At 43.8% G+C, this 20,807-nt stretch overlaps 1 protein-coding gene across 4 annotated transcripts in view; it reads right to left on the bottom strand.

The window, feature by feature from the left end:
* The window catches only part of tanc2a (tetratricopeptide repeat, ankyrin repeat and coiled-coil containing 2a), a 53,767-nt gene that overhangs the window by 5,054 nt on the left and 27,906 nt on the right, over window positions 1–20,807 (bottom strand). For 3 of the 4 annotated variants that reach the window (XM_040037209.1, XM_040037210.1, XM_040037207.1), the window contains 25 exons: window positions 16,488–16,624; window positions 16,018–16,186; window positions 15,610–15,930; window positions 13,422–13,547; window positions 13,073–13,342; window positions 12,491–12,624; window positions 12,008–12,239; window positions 11,753–11,925; window positions 8,301–8,381; window positions 8,024–8,224; window positions 6,973–7,107; window positions 5,693–5,889; window positions 5,497–5,605; window positions 5,223–5,345; window positions 5,006–5,143; window positions 4,789–4,887; window positions 4,188–4,379; window positions 3,994–4,087; window positions 2,910–3,043; window positions 2,694–2,817; window positions 2,014–2,189; window positions 1,730–1,862; window positions 1,393–1,484; window positions 1,150–1,284; window positions 934–1,034 (listed from right to left, as the gene is read on the bottom strand). In XM_040037209.1, the coding sequence (XP_039893143.1) occupies window positions 934–1,034; window positions 1,150–1,284; window positions 1,393–1,484; window positions 1,730–1,862; window positions 2,014–2,189; window positions 2,694–2,817; window positions 2,910–3,043; window positions 3,994–4,087; window positions 4,188–4,379; window positions 4,789–4,887; window positions 5,006–5,143; window positions 5,223–5,345; window positions 5,497–5,605; window positions 5,693–5,889; window positions 6,973–7,107; window positions 8,024–8,224; window positions 8,301–8,381; window positions 11,753–11,925; window positions 12,008–12,239; window positions 12,491–12,624; window positions 13,073–13,342; window positions 13,422–13,547; window positions 15,610–15,930; window positions 16,018–16,186; window positions 16,488–16,624 (3,826 nt within the window). The remainder of the gene's footprint in view (window positions 1–933; window positions 1,035–1,149; window positions 1,285–1,392; window positions 1,485–1,729; window positions 1,863–2,013; window positions 2,190–2,693; window positions 2,818–2,909; window positions 3,044–3,993; window positions 4,088–4,187; window positions 4,380–4,788; window positions 4,888–5,005; window positions 5,144–5,222; window positions 5,346–5,496; window positions 5,606–5,692; window positions 5,890–6,972; window positions 7,108–8,023; window positions 8,225–8,300; window positions 8,382–11,752; window positions 11,926–12,007; window positions 12,240–12,490; window positions 12,625–13,072; window positions 13,343–13,421; window positions 13,548–15,609; window positions 15,931–16,017; window positions 16,187–16,487; window positions 16,625–20,807) is intronic. The other variant, XM_040037208.1, reaches the window with a different exon arrangement.

Below are 20,807 nucleotides of genomic sequence, written 5' to 3'. Positions count from 1 at the left end.
GGAGTGAAAACAGGACAAACTTCAGAAGATGACAGAGAATGTGTATATCAGAATGTTTCCGGAATTATAGGTTTCATATTGTCAGTGTTTAGAAGGTCTGTTCCAATCTTTCGATGTCTGGTTACCTGAAATTTGCTGCAATCACATTCACAAAGAAAAAACAGGCTTAAAAATGTGTCCCTCCATCTGAAATCTATGCCTTCAGTCACTGTGACTGTAAGGCAATGCTAGGTCAAAGCTTTAGGCCTTTACTCTCTGGTGAACAGTGCCAGTCAGTGACCCCACGGTAACCACTCGTCACTAGTGGAAAATGTGTCTGGTTGGCAAGCGGTTGCAGGAAGTTGCATGTGGTCACAGAGTGGAATACTTTTACTTTGAAGGGAAATGGTCTCCGTTTCTGGTTTGTGCTGTACTTTTTCATGCTTCACCACTACATGGTGGTTAGTTAGTGACTGAGTGCAGACAAGCTGGCATCTTCTATGCAAACTATGAGTGACCGCAGTAATCTTCTAGCAATGAAAGCAATCACAAGATGGTTTTTGGTCCAGCACCCTTTTTGCTTTCCTAGTGATTGGAGGTTAACAGGGGATTGCCAGCTGGTCTCTGGGCCTGTGTAACTGAGGCCTTAGCAAACTGTGTAGAGCCTTAGCATGGAGGTAACTGGAAACTGACAACACCCCGCCAAGTTAAAAGCACATATGTCTTCTTCTTCTTACAGTTCAGGTCACTCTATCTCTCAGGTTTTCTTTACATGGTAGTGAGCCTAAAACTACTCCACTCTTTCTCACTGCAATCTCGTGTCTAAGTTTCAAATAGTTTAAAAATGTCAAACAATAAAATCATCACAGTTCTACTACTGAAGATCCAAAGAACCCAAACTCTCAGAAGATGACGATCAGTTAGTTTTATTCAATTTCTCACGACACTGTTTACCTGCGGCTGCGTTTGGCACGGGCTCTGGCATAAAAGGCTTCATAAGATTTGGCTTTTAGCTCCAGGGCCTTGGTAGCAAACTCCTCAGCAAGGCTGAAGTCCTGTAAGGAAGATTAACGATATATCAATACTGAAATAAAGTTTTCGAGATGAGATTTGTTTCAACATAACAAGCAAAATATTCTCAACATGTGCGTGTGTAAGAAGAAGCCTCACGTTCATCTTGCGGCGGCAGCGTGAGAGGTTGAGCAGCACGCACACCCTGAGCTGTTTGAACGTCTTCAGCTCGTCTCCTGGAAACTTCTGGAGAGCTGACTGATAGGAGTGAGCGGCTTCCCTCACTTTACCTTGCTGGAAAGAAAAAAAAAGAAACTCTTTCAGAAAGAACTTTGGAATATCGAATCAAATCGATATCGAGTCAATCAAATCAAATCTCATCAAGATGGAAATGTGCGCTACCTTGTACAATTTATCTCCTTCTTGGATCAATTTACTGAGCAGAACCATTAAGATATCTGGCTTAGAGGTCGCCATGGCCCAGGTTGCAGGTCCTACAAACACACACACACACACGCACGCACACACACACACGCGCACACAAACATGCACGTTTAGTTTAGGGATATATGAAGGATGATTTAGAATTCATGAAGGTTCATTCTGCAGGACGATGTATTGCTAATGGAAATGAACTATATGGGAGTCCGGCCATGCAGCAGTGAAGATGCTTACTGCATAACTACAACATCCATGGTTTAATTCTTGCTGTTAAACTGAACATGCTTCATGCTTCTACCTATTTTGGCTCCCTTTTTCAGTAGAGCGATGACTGCAGAAGTGTTTCTGCAGCCGACTGCTCGATCCAGAGGGCGCATCCCGCTGCAGTCCACATGCTCCACTGACGCACCGTGATCCACAAGGTACTGCACCTGGACACGGATCAAAGCGACATTTTTCACCACTTTTATAAATTCTCCTCCGGCTACATTACATTGCCCTCTGCAGCGGCTGCAGAACAGGTAGGACAGGTAACTGTTCTAAATTAACTAACACAATCATGGTTACTCTGGCTGTACACACCACATCTGGGTCTCCGCAGAATGCAGCCAGATCCAGAGGCGTGCGTCCATTGCGGTCTGCATGAGTTGTGGCTGCTCCTCTCTCCACAAGCTCTCTGACCAATGAGAGCTGGCCTTTTAGACACGCCCAGCTCAGTGCCGTTAGCCCTTCTCTGTCGGTCTGTTCGAGGGAGGCTCCTGGAAACAGACAGATTCATTAGGGTCGGAGCTATTGTCAGGGTCAGAGTGATTAGAATGGGGGCTCTAAGGACGACCTTATAAATAATGGCTACAAACATGGCCTCACTAGTCTCAGCACACATGCCATTTCTGTTAAAACCGTCAATTCGTACAGTGGAGTGTTTGATCACGAGGACAACAGATTAATTTCATATTTCTTCTACTTTTTTGTCAGTGTCAGGAAAGAGGAAAACACGTTTTTACAGCAGTGTACACACTGTGAATACTGTACAGTATCACAGCTGTCCTCTAAGATTAGCGTTTGTAGTTAAAGTAGTATTGATTAGGACCAATCTCGTTTTCAAGGGTTTTTTAACATCTGAATCTCCTGATAAAAGAAAAAGTAAAAAATACTTTCTGACTGAACTGAAGTTGGACATAAACAATGTGACTGCTGGTTTAATTGCATTGCTGCAGCAACTCTTGCTGTTTTTCTGGCTGCAGAGTGCAGTGTGTGATTACCATGATCCAGCAGCAGCTGGGCAGTGCTCATGTGTCCCTCTGAGGCTGCAGTCATCAGAGATGTTCGCCCCTGCTGGTCCACCATGTTCACCTCCACCCCCTGATTCAGAAACAACTCCACCACCTGACCGAAGGATGCAGGAGGAGGAAGACTGCAGTTATCTGCTGCAGGTATCGTGTGATCATGTGCCTGTTTGCTTTCTGGTTCCACCATACCTGCCAGTGACCCCGTCTCACGGCGCTGAAAAGTGGAGTGACACCCTGCTTGTTTCCTTGCTCCACAGCTGCCCCCTGATCCAACAACAGCCTGCAGACAGACAGACAGCCACATCCTGCTGCTGCTGTCAGAGCTGACGCAAACACACAGAGTGAGACAAGGGAAACCAGACGATTACAAACTTCAGCTCTGTAACTGAACATATGGCATATAAAGCTGCGGTAGGTGTTAGAGAACAAACATTAAATATAGAAGCCAGAGTTTATTTTGAAATGACGCGATGGATATTAAATGAATCCACGTCTGAGCTTTGGTAAGAAAAGTTTGCAATGAGACAGAATCACCCAGGTCTGATTCTGGCTCTGCTGGAGGTTTTTCCTTCCCACTGTCACCAAGCGCTTTCTCACCGAGGGGACGTCTGATGTTGGGATTTTCACTCTACTACTTTAGGGTCTTTATCTTACAACATAAAGGACCTCGAGATGACTACATAAATAAAACTTCTGTATTTCTTAGGAGAACCTTTTGTTTTCAGTGTAGTTTTCTATTGTGTATTTGCTCGTTTCCATTCAGTTTTTATTGCTTCAGTATAGTCGTTATTGTATCAGCTTGTTTTTCACATTTACTGTATGTTTTTATTTTTATTTATTTATTGTTTGTCTCATTTTAATTATATTTTTCAAAGACTTATTTTATTGTGTTGGTTTTTTGCTCTTATATAATATAAATATAATAATCTTGGCCAGAGGAACCAAACATGTAGAAGAGTCCAAATACTTATTTTTTCTGTTTTTACTGAAGTGAACACTTTCGTCCACTAGATGCTACTAATGTAAAGTATAGTGATCAGTCATGTTGTCTCCTGCTTGCCTCTCATTAATTATGAGGTTGTGGTGGGAAAATGATCCCGCTACATCATCCGTTATTGTAAATGACCTTTTAAGCAAACCAAAGCATGTTTATGAAAACATTGTTTCCCACCATGTTCCACGTGAATTTATCACACTGATGGCGTCTGGTTGACAGAAAAACAAAGCCTGCCGTGACAAAGTAGTTACACAATAGTAGTTACATGGTCATTACCTGTCTCTCCCCATAGACTGTCATATGTGTTGATCTCAGGTCTCTCCTCCCCTTCTTCATCTTCCTCTGGAAGGTCCAATAGGTATGACACCATCTACACACACACACACACACACACCCGACTATGTGATTGTATATTCTGTACCACACAGTGTTATACATTAAAGGTGTGTATGTGTGTGTGTTTGTATCACCTCTGTGTGTCCCATGCTGGCTGCAGCAATCAAAGCCTGCTGCACTGCTTGGCTCCTGCTTGCCCCCTTCTGTCCACAGCAGGTAGTACAACTCCACTCCGCCCTCTTTAGGAGAAAGCGCAGCACCTCGAGGTGGCCTCGCTGGGCTGCGTGAACCAGCACGCACCGACCGGAGCCGTCCACGTGACCCACCTGCACCCAAGGGGAGACAGACACTCAAAAACAGGGTTGGGACTCTTTCTAGGTTAAATTGCAGTGATGCCACTGACTATCAGAAAAGATTATGAGACCAAGAATCAAAAGAAAAAGAGCAACTGAACTGCAAAAATCTCAATTTTCCCTTATTTAACATATTTCACTGTATGTATAAGGTTGGCCCCTTGCATACCACGGTGATATTTTTTTGTGCACAATTACCTTGGAACAACGCGAGGGACAGAAAACTATTACTTTTTTCAGCAAATGGTGGATCTACAAGCTACTGAATTATGGGATGTACTGCACAGAAGCCTGTGAAAATCCTGCTGTTGTCATTCTTTACATTAGCTGCAAACATCTGTCTGACACCAAACTGCACATGTGGAGTAGAACTGGTAGCTACCTTGGCTCTGTGCTGACTCAGCATTGTGACGATATCCAGGTGACCAGCTGCAGCAGCGAATCCCAGTGCAGTCAAACCGTCATGTGACCAAGCATCCAGCTAAAAATTGAAGGTGGAATTGTGGTTGGAGTAAATCTGCTCTTGTTAACACCCAATGACGCGTCTCTATGAACTCACATGATGTTTAAAAAGCTCCACGGCGTTTTCTTTTTCTTACCTGTGCTCCATGATCAAGCAGCAGTGCTACAGCATCAGTGTGGCCCAGGTGAGCGTGGACACACAGCAGGGGGGCGTTGTTGAGGACATCGCTACAGTAATCCACATCAGCCCCAGCCATAATCAGCAATCTGCTCACCTGCAAAAGGAACAGAGGAAAGTTACAGCAGAACTGTGGTGGGAAATACACTCGTGTGTGTGTGAGTATGCATTGTTACCTTGATATTGGGGGTGTAGAGGTTGCGCAGTGACGCAAGAACAGGGCTCAGGCTCTGGGTGCTGTATGACAGCCACAGCCCTTGCAGAACTGAGGAGGAAACCCCTAGCTTCTTACTCAGGCCCTGGATGAGGAGAACAAATGTGACAGAAACCAACAGTTAGACATAAAACAGTGGCATCTCATTGGTTTGTGATCTGTAAAAAAAATCTACTGGTGTGGTTTCCAACCCATGTATCTGCGTATGCGTGTCTAACTTGTGTGTGAGAGCTCGCCTTGTAGATGTGCGCCTTCAGGATGTGATGCCCGAGCTCCAGTGTCTGCTGTCGGGTCAGCTTTCCTGCCTGTCTGCAGAGCCAGAAGGACAGGAGAGTGTGGCCACTCCTGGAAACAGAGACACACAGCTCAGTGAGAAACATCTGTCCCTGTTTTCTTCTCTCTCCATTTGTCACTCATGCCCTCTGACTATACCTGGGATCGCAGAGGAACCGGTCATCCTGGCCCTCCTCCCTCCACATGAGCCACTCCCTGAAGGAGGTGTGGTTTAGCATCCGACTGCCGTCGCTGCGCCGCAACAGGAACGAGGAGAGCTGCTCCAGGCGCTGTGAGAACTCCGCCCACTCCAGCGAACCTCCGGCCAGGGTGCCCGCATTTACCACCTCAAACAGCTGTGCATTGACAGTATTGTATCCACTGTTAGCAACTATTAGCATGCTAGCACTAACTGAAGCACAGCTGAGTCTGAAAGGCACATCAGGAAGTTTGATGATATTTGTTCATAAAAAATATCCTGATAGCGTCACTGATTTCAAAGGACGGTTCTTACAAGGTGACACAATTATACACACAATCGATGCATTTCAAGTCATTACTTTGAGGGCTTAAATCTATTTGCAATATCAAATATGGCTCTGTGAGTAATATCATGGTCTAATTATAACGGTGTGGTGTGAATGAGACACGGCGGGTCCAGGGATCATAGGTTTGAGCCATTTTATTCAATATTCACACCACAACACACCAACCCCTGAGTCCCCGTGTTTATAACTAGGCGGGCGTGATGAAGGATGCCGTGCAGGTGCGTCCGCCCTCCCTGCACAACACCGCAGACCACGCCCCACCACAAACGGTGATAAAGATGACAGAGGAACATTGTACAGTTCCCTGAAGGAGGGACCAACAATCAATTTTGAGCCAGCGGGGGAAGAATATGTTGTCAGTATTGCTAATGCTCACTAGAGTTATTCGGTGTGTATATTTGTTAAACAGTCATCTTCACTGAAGAAAAAAGTATCTCGTGTATGTGTGCTCACAAAATTCAGTAGTGTTACAAATGTTACTTCCAGTAAACTCATCATGTTCTGAGTCCACAGTATACTACATAAAGTTTACCAACGTGAAAATGCTGGTGTGCTATGCTACAATCACACTGGGGACCACAGCCCACAAATTACTAAATTACTACAACTTGTTGCCTTTGAAATGGTTGTTTTGAGACGGTGACCAGGCCTGTCAGCTCAGTCAGCTGCCATCCTTAAAACAACTTTGCTGTGTCAAGATGGCAGAATAACAGCAATAAGACAGAATCAGTCTACAACTGATTGGCGTCAAGTCAGCAATTATATGCAATGTTTTTGTGATGCTAAAACGAATAACTATGATAAATGTACTACCTGCAGTCAATTACTGATTTTTCATAGTTGCAAGGAAGCTGCTGTCCTGTTTTTACTCTACTGCGACTGAGCCTTTACCTGCTGGTCAGTCAGCGGGTGCAGCGATGCCACAGTAACGTTGAGTAAAGGTAGAACTCTCTGGAAGGACGATTGGGTGGGAAAGCGCATGTTGAGCTGCAGCAGGTAAACCTCTGCTAGACTCACAGGAACCACCTGCACACACACACACACACACACACACACACACACACACACACACACACACACACATTAAAAGCCTTTTCGGTATATCAGATGAGCTACAAAGAGTGCACACATTTGTGCTTCATGGTTACACATCAGTATCTCTTTGTTTACATTTAAAATGCCACGCCCACTATTTTCCGCAGTGTCCAATTATTTAAACTAACATGCTCTCGCTCTTGTACGCTTCAGTTATTTCAGCTGACATTTGTTTATATTATGTTTACACTGAAACTTAAACAAGTCACAGAATCGCTGCTAGTAAACTTTTTGGCATGTGCATTTCAAATACAGATTAAGTTCAGGGTCGACTGAAACTGATGTTGGTGATTTTCAATGGAAAATATGTTGTGTCTCACACGCTGAGTTTCAGACTGTCCCTTTCACAAAGTTGTTTGACATAAAATTCAATGACTGAAACTAATTTTAAAATAAAATGTAGTCAGAACAGTCAGTCCCTTTAAATACATTTACTCAAATGCTGATATAATCTCCAAGAGCCAACTGTGACGGACATTTTTCCAGCGGTATGGCACAGTAACTGACTGAATGTGTCTATAGCTTTTTAAACAGTAGCCCACACTAAATATTTCCAGTATGGGGAAGATTAGTAACTGTCCTGTATTTTGGCTAAACAAATCTGGTAAAAATGACAAGCAGACAGTAGAGAAAATAATTTTTGCCCTCCATGTGGAGTTCCTGTAACAATGTGATGTCATGTGGAAACTATGAATACCGCTTGATTTATTTCATCCGTGTTTAAATGAAAGTGCTTTAATCTGTGTCGATTATACTTCAACTGTCAGTTACTTCTTTAGTCTAGTTTGTAGCAGTTTCGACTTTCTTCAGGACTTTATTTGACCTTTACCTTCTTTCCCCATCTCACCTTGAAGCTGGAGCTCTTCAGAACGAGGTATCCCCCCTCTATCAGGTCCAGGATCAGTTTTAAATAGAGATATGAGCCTCTGCTCAGGCTCTTCAGGTGGCTGATCAGTTTGGACAGTGCAGTGTTATCGAGGCGGCCATTGCTCAGTGACACATTGCTTTGGATCTCAGTGCTGCTGTGGATACGCTGCATCAGGTAACCCTGAGAAAAGACAGACCGATGCAGTACAGATGTGCAGACAGACAGACAGAGAAATAGAAATCTATTTACACCTTACCTGCAGGTCCTGGTCTATGGCGCTATTCTCATCCATTCGGTCTAAAGAGATGCGGTGAAAGGGCAGAGAATGAGTGATGTCCTGATTGAATAAAAACACAAAGAAACAGATTTTGTTAGTTCAGAAAAAGTTGTGTTTATTAGCCGTGTGTGCTGCTCACAGTAATTTGGCAGCACAGATAGTATTTGCTTCAGAATAATATGATTTTAATCATATTCAGAAGGTTCCAAACTGATAAGAGATATTCAGTTAACACTGGTAACAATGGCAGAAACCAACACAACTCAAAATAGTCCCCATGTGCTTGTTTGTATGTTTATGCTCTCTTCACAATGCCGGGAACCTAGGACCCACTGCACTAGCATAGAGTCTTTCTCCTTTAATGTGTTCAGGGTGAACCTGCTCTCATCTATGGAGCTGCCAGTTCTGGATTTGTATGGCAGATGTCTATCAGGCTCCACAGTGCTGGGCTGTGACCAAAAGGCCCACTAGAGGACATCGGGCCCTGAGACCACCCTCATGAAGTCTGTTTCTGATTGTTTGGTCAGAATCATTCACACATGTTCTTATCCTCTTCAACCCTGTCCAGGTCTCCTACAGTCTCCTGAAATCTCTTCGATGTTCTTGAGACTGTGCTGAAAGACACAGCAAACCTTGCAGGAATGGCACGCATTGGCAGGAGCCGGACTACCCGTGTGACCTCTGTAGGGTCCAGGTATCACCTCATTAGACCACTGTTAATGGACATTAGAGGACATTAGACCACTGCTACAGCACGATCAGCGGGGCCTATCGTGCGGTGCCCCGCGCTTCACTCGGACTTTCTGACCACGTCATGATCCACCTGATCCCCGCGTACAGACAGAGGCTGAAGCTCTCCAAACCTGTCGTGAGGACCAAAAAACTGTGGAGCAACGAGGCTGTGGAGGAGCTTCGCACGTGTTTGGAGACCACAGACTGGGACACAATGAAGGCTGCTTCTAACAGCTTGGACGAGTTTACGGACACTGTCACCTCCTATATCCACTTCTGTGAGGACAGCATTGTGCCATCACGCACCAGGGTGAGTTATAACAATGACAAACCCTGGTTTACTCCTAAACTCAAAAAGCTGTGGCTGGAAAAGAGAAAGGCGTTCAGAAGCGGAGACAGGGACTGCTACAGAGAGGCCAAGTACAGGTTCACTAAAGAAGTGGACGTTGCTAAACATCAGCACTCTGAGAAGATGCAGCAGCAGATCTCAGAGAATGACTCGGCCTCTGTGTGGAAAGGTTTTAGGAATATCACCAACTACAAGCCTAAAACCCCCCACTCCACTGATGACTTGCTCTTAGCCAACACCCTCAACGACTTTTACTGCCGTTTTGACGAGCCATCAGGCAGCCTTCACACCTCCAACGGCCCCAACAATAGAGGCACTTTGGACACTCATTCCCCCACCTCTCCCCCCTCCATAGAGCCATCACCACCTTCAAACTGTTCACCTACAACACCCCCCTCCTCACCCCACACAAAAGAGGATTTCACACCACCTCCTCCCACCACAACTCTTCATATTCATGAAGAAGGTGTGAGGAAGCAGTTTAAGAGTCTGAATGCTCGAAAAGCTCCCGGCCCAGACGGTGTGTCTCCTGCCACCCTCAGACACTGTGCAAACGAGCTGGCCCCAGTGTTTTCTGGCATTTTCAACTCCTCACTGCAGGCATGTCATGTGCCTGCCTGCTTCAAGTCCTCTACCATAATCCCTGTCCCCAAGAAACCTAGGATCACTGGACTAAATGACTACAGACCCGTGGCTCTGACATCTGTGGTCATGAAGTCATTTGAGCGCCTAGTTCTCTCCCATCTCAAGACCCTCACGGCCCCCCTCCTGGACCCCCTGCAGTTTGCATATAGAGCCAACAGGTCTGTAGATGACGCCATCAACATGGCCCTACACTTCATCCTGCAGCATCTGGACTCCCCAGGAACCTACGCCAGGATCCTGTTTGTGGACTTCAGCTCTGCCTTCAATACCATCCTTCCAGACCATCTCCAAGGCAAGCTTTCCCAGATGAATGTGCCTGATCCCATCTGCCGGTGGATCACTGACTTCCTGACGGACAGGAAGCAGCATGTGAGGCTGGGAAAGAATGTCTCGGACTCCCGGACCATCAGCACCGGCTCCCCTCAGGGCTGTGTTCTTTCTCCTCTGCTCTTCTCCCTGTATACTAACTGCTGCACCTCCACCCACCAGTCTGTCAAGCTAATCAAGTTTGCAGATGATACCACCGTTATTGGACTCATCTCGGACGGGGATGAGTCTGCCTACAGGAGGGAGGTTGAACGTCTGGTGTCCTGGTGCAGCCACAACAACCTGGTGCTGAATGCCCAGAAGACAGTGGAGATTATTGTGGACTTCAGGAAGCACACAGCTCCACTCCCCCCCATCATCCTGACTGACACCCCCATCACCTCTGTGGACTCATTCCGCTTCCTGGGTACCACCATCACCCAGGACCTGAAGTGGGAGCCCACCATCACCTCCGTCATTAAGAAAGCCCAGCAGAGGATGTACTTCCTGAGGCAGCTGAAGAAATTCAACCTGCCAACACGGACGATGATGCAATTCTACACTGCAATCATCGAGTCCATCCTCACCTCCTCCATCACCGTGTGGTACGCTGGAGCCACTATCAGGGACAAACAGAGACTGCAGCGTGTTGTGCGCTCTGCTGAGAAGGTGATTGGCTGTAGACTCCCATCTCTGCAGGACCTGTACACCTCCAGGACACTGGGGCGTGCAGCTCGGATCTCAGCTGACCCTTCTCACCCTGGACACAGTCTGTTTGACCTGCTCCCCTCAGGCAGGAGGCTCCGGTCCATTCGCACCAGAACCTCTCGCCATAAGAACAGTTTCTTCCCCTCTGCTGTCGGACACATGAACAATAACCGTATGACTGTTCCCGCCACTAACACATGACCCTACGCTGTGTTCACTGCATCATTCCATGTTTGGCACTGATCACCACCTGCACTCATGTATATATCATGTATATATCTATCTATCTACTTAGCACTTTTAATTCTTATTCTCATTTTTATTTATTTATTTATTTATTTATTTTCATGTCTATTTAAGCGTAATTTATAACAGTATGTTTGCACTGAAGCACCGCAGCAATTTCCTAATGTTGTAAACCTGCTCAACATTTGGCAATAAAACCCTTTCTGATTCTGATTCTCATGCTACCAGGTGACCCCAGTCAAATGCAAACAAATGCAAAAGTAGTGAAAAAACAGTCGGAAAAGATGAGGAGGGAAAAATGTCTGTGTCCTCCAGTTGTAAAACCATTCCTGTTTTGGGGGTTGCCTCATTGTTGCCCCTCTAACGCACCTGTGTGCTCTTTTGTTCCCATTTCACGGTTACCTTTGTGATTTTACACTTCTGTGTGTTTGTGACTTGTGTTTACCTGCTGACTGGTCCTGACAGTGGTAATGACCTTCAGCCAGGAAGGAAATCTCTGGATGGTTCGGGATAGAAAGGAGGTCAGCGTGTCGCCGTAGTCCGGCCGGTGGAACTCTGCCTCGTTTAGCCCATCAATCAGTACAATAAGGCCCGCCCCTTCTACATGCAGTTTATTTTCTGGAAAACAAACAAAACAAACTCACATTGCATCACTGCACATCAGTTAATGTGCCACAGCAGAATGTAGTAGAAGCTGTACCTCTGTAGAGAGCATCGAGCGGTTCTAGTATTCCTTTCTGAAGGGCAGAGATCGGATCCTGGATACAGGAGCGCAGACTGAGCATGCTCTGGAGCTGTGGCGCCCGGTGCAGTAGTTCACGATAGGCGGCCAGCTGAGGCGCGCTACTTAATGTAGCCGCCATGTTGTGGACAAACTCCGGAACGAGACAGGTGTGGCAGTTATCGGCCTGACAGAAATGATATGAGACTACCTACAAAACAGAGGCAGAAGAAAGTCGGTGAATCATCTGTAGATTTTCAGTAAAACTTTGCTAAGGTGGATTCACACGCTGGCCTTTTAGCTTCATTCATTACACTGGTTGGTATTACAGCAGTGTAATTCATGTGGGTTTTTTATGGTCATTTCCACTGCTGTACACAAGCAGCCTACAGAAAATTATGAAAAGCACAATAGGTCATCTTTGATTAAAAAGTAGAAAGAGGAATGAAGTAGGGATACTACCTGTCCCGCGAGCCTCCTCAGCGCCTCCTCCTGTCTCCTCCTCATTTCTGGTGTGCCTGGACAGCTTTCTCCTGACCCCCCTTCATCTCCTCCTCCACCTCTTCCCAGGGAGTCGTGGGAAAAAGTCTCCACATCTGGGAAATTCAAACATACAAACGTGTCATTCTTTCTGAGCAGCTGTTGCCTTCATTAACTGCATGATTTTACATTGTTTTTCTGATGCCTGGCTCAGCTATGGGTCTGGCTACTGGCCCTGTGGATTTTATTGGGTTACATATGATGACTCTGTTACTCTGAGTGAATTTAAGTACATAAACATTTTTGTCTAAACTGGTCAAAGACACTCAGAGCCTTGTCTTGGCTGTGTGCTTTGGCTCTTTATCTTGCTGAAATACGAACCTCTTTTCCAGTGTCAGTGGTGAGAGGCTACACAAGAAATGAACTTTCTGATATGCAAACGCAACCTGAAGACAGTTTAACTCTTGCATACGTTTTTTCTAGGGTTCTGCTAATATCCACATAACGTCTCTTGTACGACACAGTTTACAGAGCTGTGAAACAGGAGGGATCTTTTCCTCTTACGTTTGTTTATGGTCTGGCTGCTAGAAGCATTTGGCCACATACGGTTTCCATGACAACTAAGTGCCACCAAGCGAGCAATGATGGCCGTTTTGCCAAATCCCATGTTGCCGATGATAACCGCGCCCCGGCTGGTTGCTGGATCATCACTGCGGAGGCAGGTGTCCATTTCTTGGAAGAGCCACTCCCTGCCGGTGAAGAGCCAATCAGATGAGAGACCAGGAACCTCAAAGTGAAGCGGCTTCAGGTTCAGAGAGGGAGTGAAACGAACTGCTGGAAGAGAGGAGCGCGTGTAATGCTGCCATTTATTATAACTGCATCTCAGGATGTTTGGCACCATGTGTGCATTTACCTCTGTGGTCCTGTTGACTACGAATCCCAGAATTCTGTCTAGGCATTCTGAGGGATGTCCTTGAAGGGATGTGTCTCTGCTGCTCATCAAGATAAGCCAGGTCTTCAAGGTGGGCCGAACTAGTGGCTAAAGAGAAAAAAAAAATGCTGTAATAAGACTGCTGCAAAATAATTGACATAATGTGCTTTATACAGATGCTAAGTTGGTTATAAAAAACTAAATTAGAGCCGTTTGTAGATATATTTTTTTCCTCTGAAGAAACTCCAAAGTTTAAGTTAGCTATGGTGGATGTGTTCTTACTACTTGGTACAAAGAGGTCTGGCACTTTGGTAAACCGATGCATTCACGTTCTTGCCAAAGGTTAGACGAGAATATTCTTATAATTCTTGTTTTTGTTAAAGGAGGACACAGCTAGGAGAAATTAGTCAGTATAAAAGATGGATGTAGCCAACATGATGTCACCATCTGCTTTGTGAAGTCTTTTTATGTAGCCTAGAGCTATATATATGTAGAGTCACCTTCATCAGCGAGACTCTTGTTTTACATTCTATGGACTCATATAGTTCCTAGACTTTAAATCTCTTTTAAAACTGTTCTTATTGTTCATTTACCATTAACATACCTCCACAAATATGCTCCACAACAGTGAGAAATATTTAAACACTCTCAGTAACAAATATGTTACAAATCGCTGTATGAACAATTTAACAAGTTAATCTTAACATAACACCAACCAACCAAAAGTACTCATGTGTCTTCTAGCTTGTATGAAGACAAACGTGTTTATAGCTTTAGAACAGATTTCCGTATCTGTTGTTAGCAAAGCAAACAGGCAGGATTAGTAGGATTTCAGTATCTTGACAGTCCCTATAAAGTTGATATAAAACCTAACAAAGGACTAATACAAGTTAAAAACTTTAACTTTCCCTGGCTGCAAACACAAAGCTGTGAGAAACCTACCAGAACTTTTGTCTTAATGACTCCAGTAACAATCCTGTTGCACTGCAGAGAATACGAGTGCAGGCTGTGCCTTGTATCCTGTGTGTCACTTCCTTCCTTCCCCAAAGTGCTCATGACTTTTAGCTTTTATTGAAACAGGAGAAGGAGAAGAGGAAAAGGAGAATGGGCTCTGAACACGTTACCCAGGCACCATCTCCATTTTTCAGCTTGTTGCCTTTTATCAGCAGTTTATAAACTACCAATGACGAGCTTGTTAACACCATGTTTTTAAATTCCTGCCTGTGTACACATGAAATAAACCAGAAACTTGAAAGAAACCAGACAGTCTTAATAGGTGATCTTTTTTAAGGTGATAAGGATTCTGTATTAACATCTGCCCGTGCCTCAGTTATATCTCTGGTGAAGTATGGCCTGGATCCAGGACTGTGATTTTCTATGTGTGCTTCTGAAACACTGTCTTTAACTCTCTGTGTCTAACTGTAGCCCTAACCTGTATGATTATTATATATTTATATATATATATATATATATTTATTATTATATTTATGTTTTTACATAAAGGTGAGGTTTTTTTTAAAGACAGATTATAAACTAGAGAACAAGCTGTGTTTTAATTCCTCACTACTGCGTGCACGTGATCCGATCACACTGCAAAGTGTCCTGGCAGGTTTTTATAATAACAGCAACATTAAAAAACAAATTTCATGTTTTATTCAGCTTGATGCAAAATGAATGAACGTGCCCATAAAGTCATCCGTGTCACTTATTAATAATATAGGAATCTTTTTCTAACTGTCGCCCCCATAATTCACTGCAATTGTTTGTATATTTGTATACAAATTTGAATACAAGTCCGTTGCGTATGCACTAGGACACACTCTGAATTCACTTTTGCAGAGCAGAGGGATGCACTATGAAGCCAGATTATGGGCTTAGTGAGCTGTGCTGAGTTTAAACTGAGTTCCCTGTCCTGCCGCTGGCTCTCTTTTTACCAGGTTTTCTTTTACGATTTGGTCTAAAATGAAATTATCTGTAAGCAATCTGCAAAATTATAGATTCTTTTATATGTGGAGCTTGTTAAGCTGGACTTTTATGGTTGGTTGGTGTCAGCCAGTTAGTTGTGACTTTTCTAGACCACACTGACTATAAATGTCTGGTAAAATGCAACAGAACCTCACACTGTGCTGAAAGGCAAAAAAGGCCACATCGCATTCATCTGCCATCTTACCAGCAACCGAATTAGGGCGAGGCATGAAGTAGAGGGGGATGGAATGGGTGGAACCTGATGACTGGGTGAGGCCAGTGCCTCGATCTGGGTGGAGTTTGTTTAGGCTGTAAGTGGAGGCAGCCATGCTGTCGTCCACCCTATATAGAAAACCCTCATTTCTGCTTCCTGACGCTACCACACTGGTAGACGAAGTGGACGCCACCACTGGTCGACCCCCCTGCTGCCACAGGTTGAGACTGCTGCCATGGTAACATTCTCCTGCATACTTAGCGCCGTCATCCCTCTCTGCAGCTGAGTCAGCAGAATAGCTAGTCAGCGTGGCTGAAAATTAGAGAGAAGGGGAAACAGGGGGCATTAGCAACAAGAGCTGGTTGTTTAATGGCCCATTTGAAGACAACTGCCCCTTACCTATGATCCCACTGTCTCTGCTCTCCAGTGTTGAGGTGGGGGAGGTGACGGAGGCGTGGTTCGGGGAGGCGTGCTTGTTGTTACTACTGCCTTCAGCACCAGTGGGAGGGTGCAGTGTGGAACTGGGCGAGGTGTTGCTACTAGCCAGACTGGAAGAAGGAGACATCCTCTGTGGGAAAGGCAAAAGAAAAATAGAAATATTCTTCTATTATTGTGCATTATAGGTATTAATATTATATCGTACAGTTCTCATTCTTATAGTTATCATGTGTCTGTATAAGTTAGCATTTTTTGGCAAAACATCTTTAAATATTCAAATGGAAACACAGTGGATGGATGAAATAGATTTATCAGTGGAACGAGACTTTCCACGACCTCGATAAAACATCATATGGCAGATTCACAGTTAAATCTCTGAACCTAAGAGCATTCGATGATTTAGGTGGAACAAAAGCATGTGTGTTACTTACCTGCCCATCCTGAGCATGGTAAGGGGAGCCTGGCTCTCCACTGATGACCTTTTCTCCAAGTAGAAAACCAAGCCTCGTCATCAGGGCATCAGCTGCCTCATCTACTGAGGGGGGTGGTCCTAACTCCTCATCTTCACCTAACGAGTGAAGAAAAGGGAAATTAAAAAAAATACTATGCTGATAATGTCATCTGACTGTTGACTGTGACATGTGAAACAATGGAGACCGTATACCTTCATGTATTATAATCACATTACATTTTTTCAGTAATGCAGTAACATAAACCATTAGTGAAAAATGTAATTCCAGTTGCAATTATGCCAGTACTTGTGTTACAAAGATTTCAGCTTGTGTGCAGCAGAAGGAGAACGATGAAGTCTACAGCTTGTCAGGAATGAGATATGGACATTCATTTTATTTTTATGGCACAAAGGGACGAGAGCGTGATGATAACGCTGAATCTGCATGCAGGACAGAAACAACTGGATTATACTGGTGGCAAGATTTGAGCTTTTTGCAAGCACGGACAACATGCTAACGCAGGGCTAGCGAAAAACCTAGCGTGATGAGCAGGGAGAGGATGAGCTTCAACAGAAGACAAAGCAGTGATGAGCAATCAGCCTCTGTTTCTACCTGTTCATAGTAGAATCACTGTGATGATTGTTTTCAGGTCTCTCAGACATATTCCATGTGTGTCCACCGTCCGTATGTGTGTCCATATGGGGATTTGTGTTGGTGTGTGGGACTGTAGTGATTCCACTTCCATCACTTATCGAATCCATTCCTTATTGATTCTCAATGGCGTCACTTTGAGAGTCACCGCCATCGCCAAGCAGCTTATCAAACACATTACATTTGTGCAAATGAATTGCATGCTGGGTGATTACATTTTTTTGCATGTTGGAGGTATGTCCCCTCTTTCTTGCAATCTGGGTTGGAGTCATTACTCAAAAAAAAGTGTTCTGTATTACACAGAACACTTTTCTAATCCAGCACACGTTACATTACTTTCATGTTTCTCCACAAAATGACCTGAAACACACTGTCTCATGATTACCATTTAACAATATAAACCCACAGGCTACAGCCCCACACACCAACACAAATCTTTCTCTTAGTATGTAGGTAAGAACACAAAGCAAAGATGAAAACCAGCACAAAGAGACTTTAAAACATGAACAGGTAGAAATGCAGGCTGTAGCCTGACTGCTCATCAGATTGTTATCTGTTGAAGTTCAGGGTCTGGCTGCTGGGCTGGGGTCAGCATATGCTCATCATAAAGCTGCCTCAATCACAGTTTTCTACAGACATCCACTGGCAACCTGCTAAAAAGTCCCAATTTGATGTGCTGGGTTCAAGAGTAGACACTGTTATAAGTCCATCCAATCAGAAGAAATTATGAAAATAGAACAATTCAGAGAATCTCACACACGCTGCAACTCACTAAAGCACATGCAAAACAGTGATTGATGTTGCTATTAATGTATTCACTATCATGACCTAAATATGCCAAGAGCACTGCACACGTACACACACACACACACACACACACACACACACACACACACACACACACACACACACACACACACACACACACACACACACACACCAAGACAAGAATGTAAGCCGCAGCACGAAAGCTCCGACTCTGTTTCTCTCTCTCTGTAATTACAGCTTTAAACTGCTGACTGCTGGTGAAGAATCAGACACACACACACACACACACACCAAAAAAAAGCCATCCAACACAAAGCACATGTGTGTGTGTACGTGTGCACATACATGCGTGTGTGTGGTCAGTCAATGACAGGGTGTGTGAGTCGTTTTTAGCAGAAGAAAAATAAAATGGAAAGATCAGATACAGAGCGCGCAGACATTTCCATTTCTGCTTTCTTAACTAGTTCAGCTTCTGATTGCTTCTCCTGTCTTTCCTCCCTTCCTTAGGAGCCTTCCTCTCCCTTTGCCGTCCTTTCTTCTCTTCTTTCTTTGTGTATTTCTTCTTTTTTCTTTCCTCCTTTCCATTCTTACGTTCAGCTTTTCTTTCTGTCATAGTTTTCTCTCTTCTTCTAACCATTTGTTTTTCATCTCTCCTCCAGTTTCTTTCCTTACTTTCCCTCCTCCTTTCCCTCATTAGTCTGCCTTCTTTTGTTCCTTTATTTCTTCCGACTTTCTTTGCACCCTTTGTGTTTTCTCTGGTCACATCTTTCTTTTGTTTTTCCTTCCTCCGTTTTTTCTTTTCTTTCTTATTTCTTTTATCTCTTCCCTCCCTGATTTCTTTCTTTTTCATGTACTCTCTTTACTTCCTTTCTTCCTGAACCAGAAGGACTTTCTGCTATAACAGAATCCTGATATAGAAACGCTAACATGTTTCTGTCAGTAAAATGATGCAATCATTTCTGAAGTTCTGGAGCAGTCTGAAAGTGTCACTATGATTCTGCTTGTTAACTGCACCTCTGACTTCCTGTAACATTCAGTGAATAAAATGATGAACAGCACCAAGAGCATAATCCTGGGGCAAGGACGTTTAGATAAATTAGAAACTCAGAGCTTTGTAAACTGGGATTAGCGTGCGTTTTAGCTGATCTAAGCACAAGTGACTGGATACAGGTAAAGGTGCAAATGCAGTCCACATACTTGAGATCTGATTGGTCAGATCATTTTGGTCACATAATGCATTTTTAAATGAAGAAAGACGTCCTTTCTTTGATGTTATTTTCTGTTTTCAGTTATGGTTTAGATAAGTGAAAGCAACAGAACAAGCTGGTTATATTTTTGGGAAAGTATGGTGGCCAAAATAGACCCTGTGAACTCTCTGAAGAATAATAATAATAATAATGATAATAAATTTTATTTAAAAGGGGCTTTGAAGACACCTAAGGACACTTACCAATAGAATAAAACACACAATAGAACAATGACAACAAAGAACAATAAAAAAGGCACAAGATAAACAAAAAATTAGTTCACAGTGAATATGCAGATTTGAACAGATGGGTTTTGAGTTGGGATTTAAACTGTGCAAGAGAACCAGTGTTTCCTATATTTGGGGGTAGAAAGTTCCACAGCCTGAGAGCAGAGCAGCTGAAAGTTCTGCTTCCCATGGTGGTGAGGCGGACAGAAGCCACAGCGAGCTGGATAGAAGAAGATTGAAGTGAGCGAGCAGAAGAAGTAGTGCTTAACAGGTCAGAAAGGTGAGGAAGAGCAAGGTTATGAAGGGCCTTGAAGGTGAGCAGAAGAACTTTGCACACTCTCTTGAATTTCACAGGGAGCCAGTGAAGCTCCTGAAGATCGGGGGTGATGTGCTGGTAGGAGGGGGTTCTGGTAATAATGCAGGCAGCAGAGTTTTGAACCAGTTGAAGCTTATGGAGGGATTTTTGGGGGAGATGATGTAAGAGAGAATTACAATAGTCAATGTGGGAGGTAACGAGGCTGTGAACAAGACTATTAACCACCTCACAGAGAGCCTGACACAAAGTCCTGAGGGCAAACTCAGTCTAAGGAGTTAGCTGTGACTACATCAGCTAACATTACTTAACCAAACAGCCTTGTGAGAGGTCCTGACTTCATTTTAACAACATCATTCAGTGTCACAGTAAGTACCTTGGGTTTTCTAAAGGCCATTAGTATATAACTTAACTCATTTCTAGATTGTAACCTCTGTTTGGAAACCAATCTGATCTTGCTTTAGTTCTTTGTGAAGACATAAGACACAAGTTTCTCTCCCTTATTTCAGAAAAAAAAACCTCTTACAAAGTGAAAATACAAAAGAGAAATGAAAGCAGCAGCTGAGTGTATACGCTGGAGTACACAAAACCAACAGTGAACAACCTGAGGCTAGGACACAAGCTGCTGAAGAGGAGGAGTCACCACATATCGATATATAGCGATATAATACTTTGTCAAAAATGCAGATAATCACGTTCCTTAACTAAAAGGACAAACTTTCCTGCTCTGGCATAGAAAGACATGTGAGCCTTGTGGACACCTGCATAGCTGAAAAAATAACAAAACTGCAGTTCTTCAAACAGCCACTTGGGGCTGACTGTAAAATCATAGCACAGGTAAACATGTTTACAGGCGAGTTTTTTTCTAACCTTTCTGTTCATAAAAAACAAACTTTTTTAGATTCATTTGCTTACACGCTTGGAACAACATACTAATCAGACATTAAATGGCATCACCGGGTTTTTGCCAGCTTGAGCAGCTCGACTCATTTTTGGGGGGAAATGTAGAATCCACTTTTTTTAGCTAAATTTAAAGGGAAAAAAGAGATTTTCGCATACTATTTGTACAAAATCTGAAAAAAATCAAACACAA

Source organism: Simochromis diagramma, unplaced genomic scaffold, assembly GCF_900408965.1.
Source record: "Simochromis diagramma unplaced genomic scaffold, fSimDia1.1 OVJJ01000516.1, whole genome shotgun sequence".
Lineage (NCBI taxonomy): Eukaryota > Metazoa > Chordata > Actinopteri > Cichliformes > Cichlidae > Simochromis > Simochromis diagramma.
This window is presented reverse-complemented; position numbering and strand designations above follow the sequence as displayed.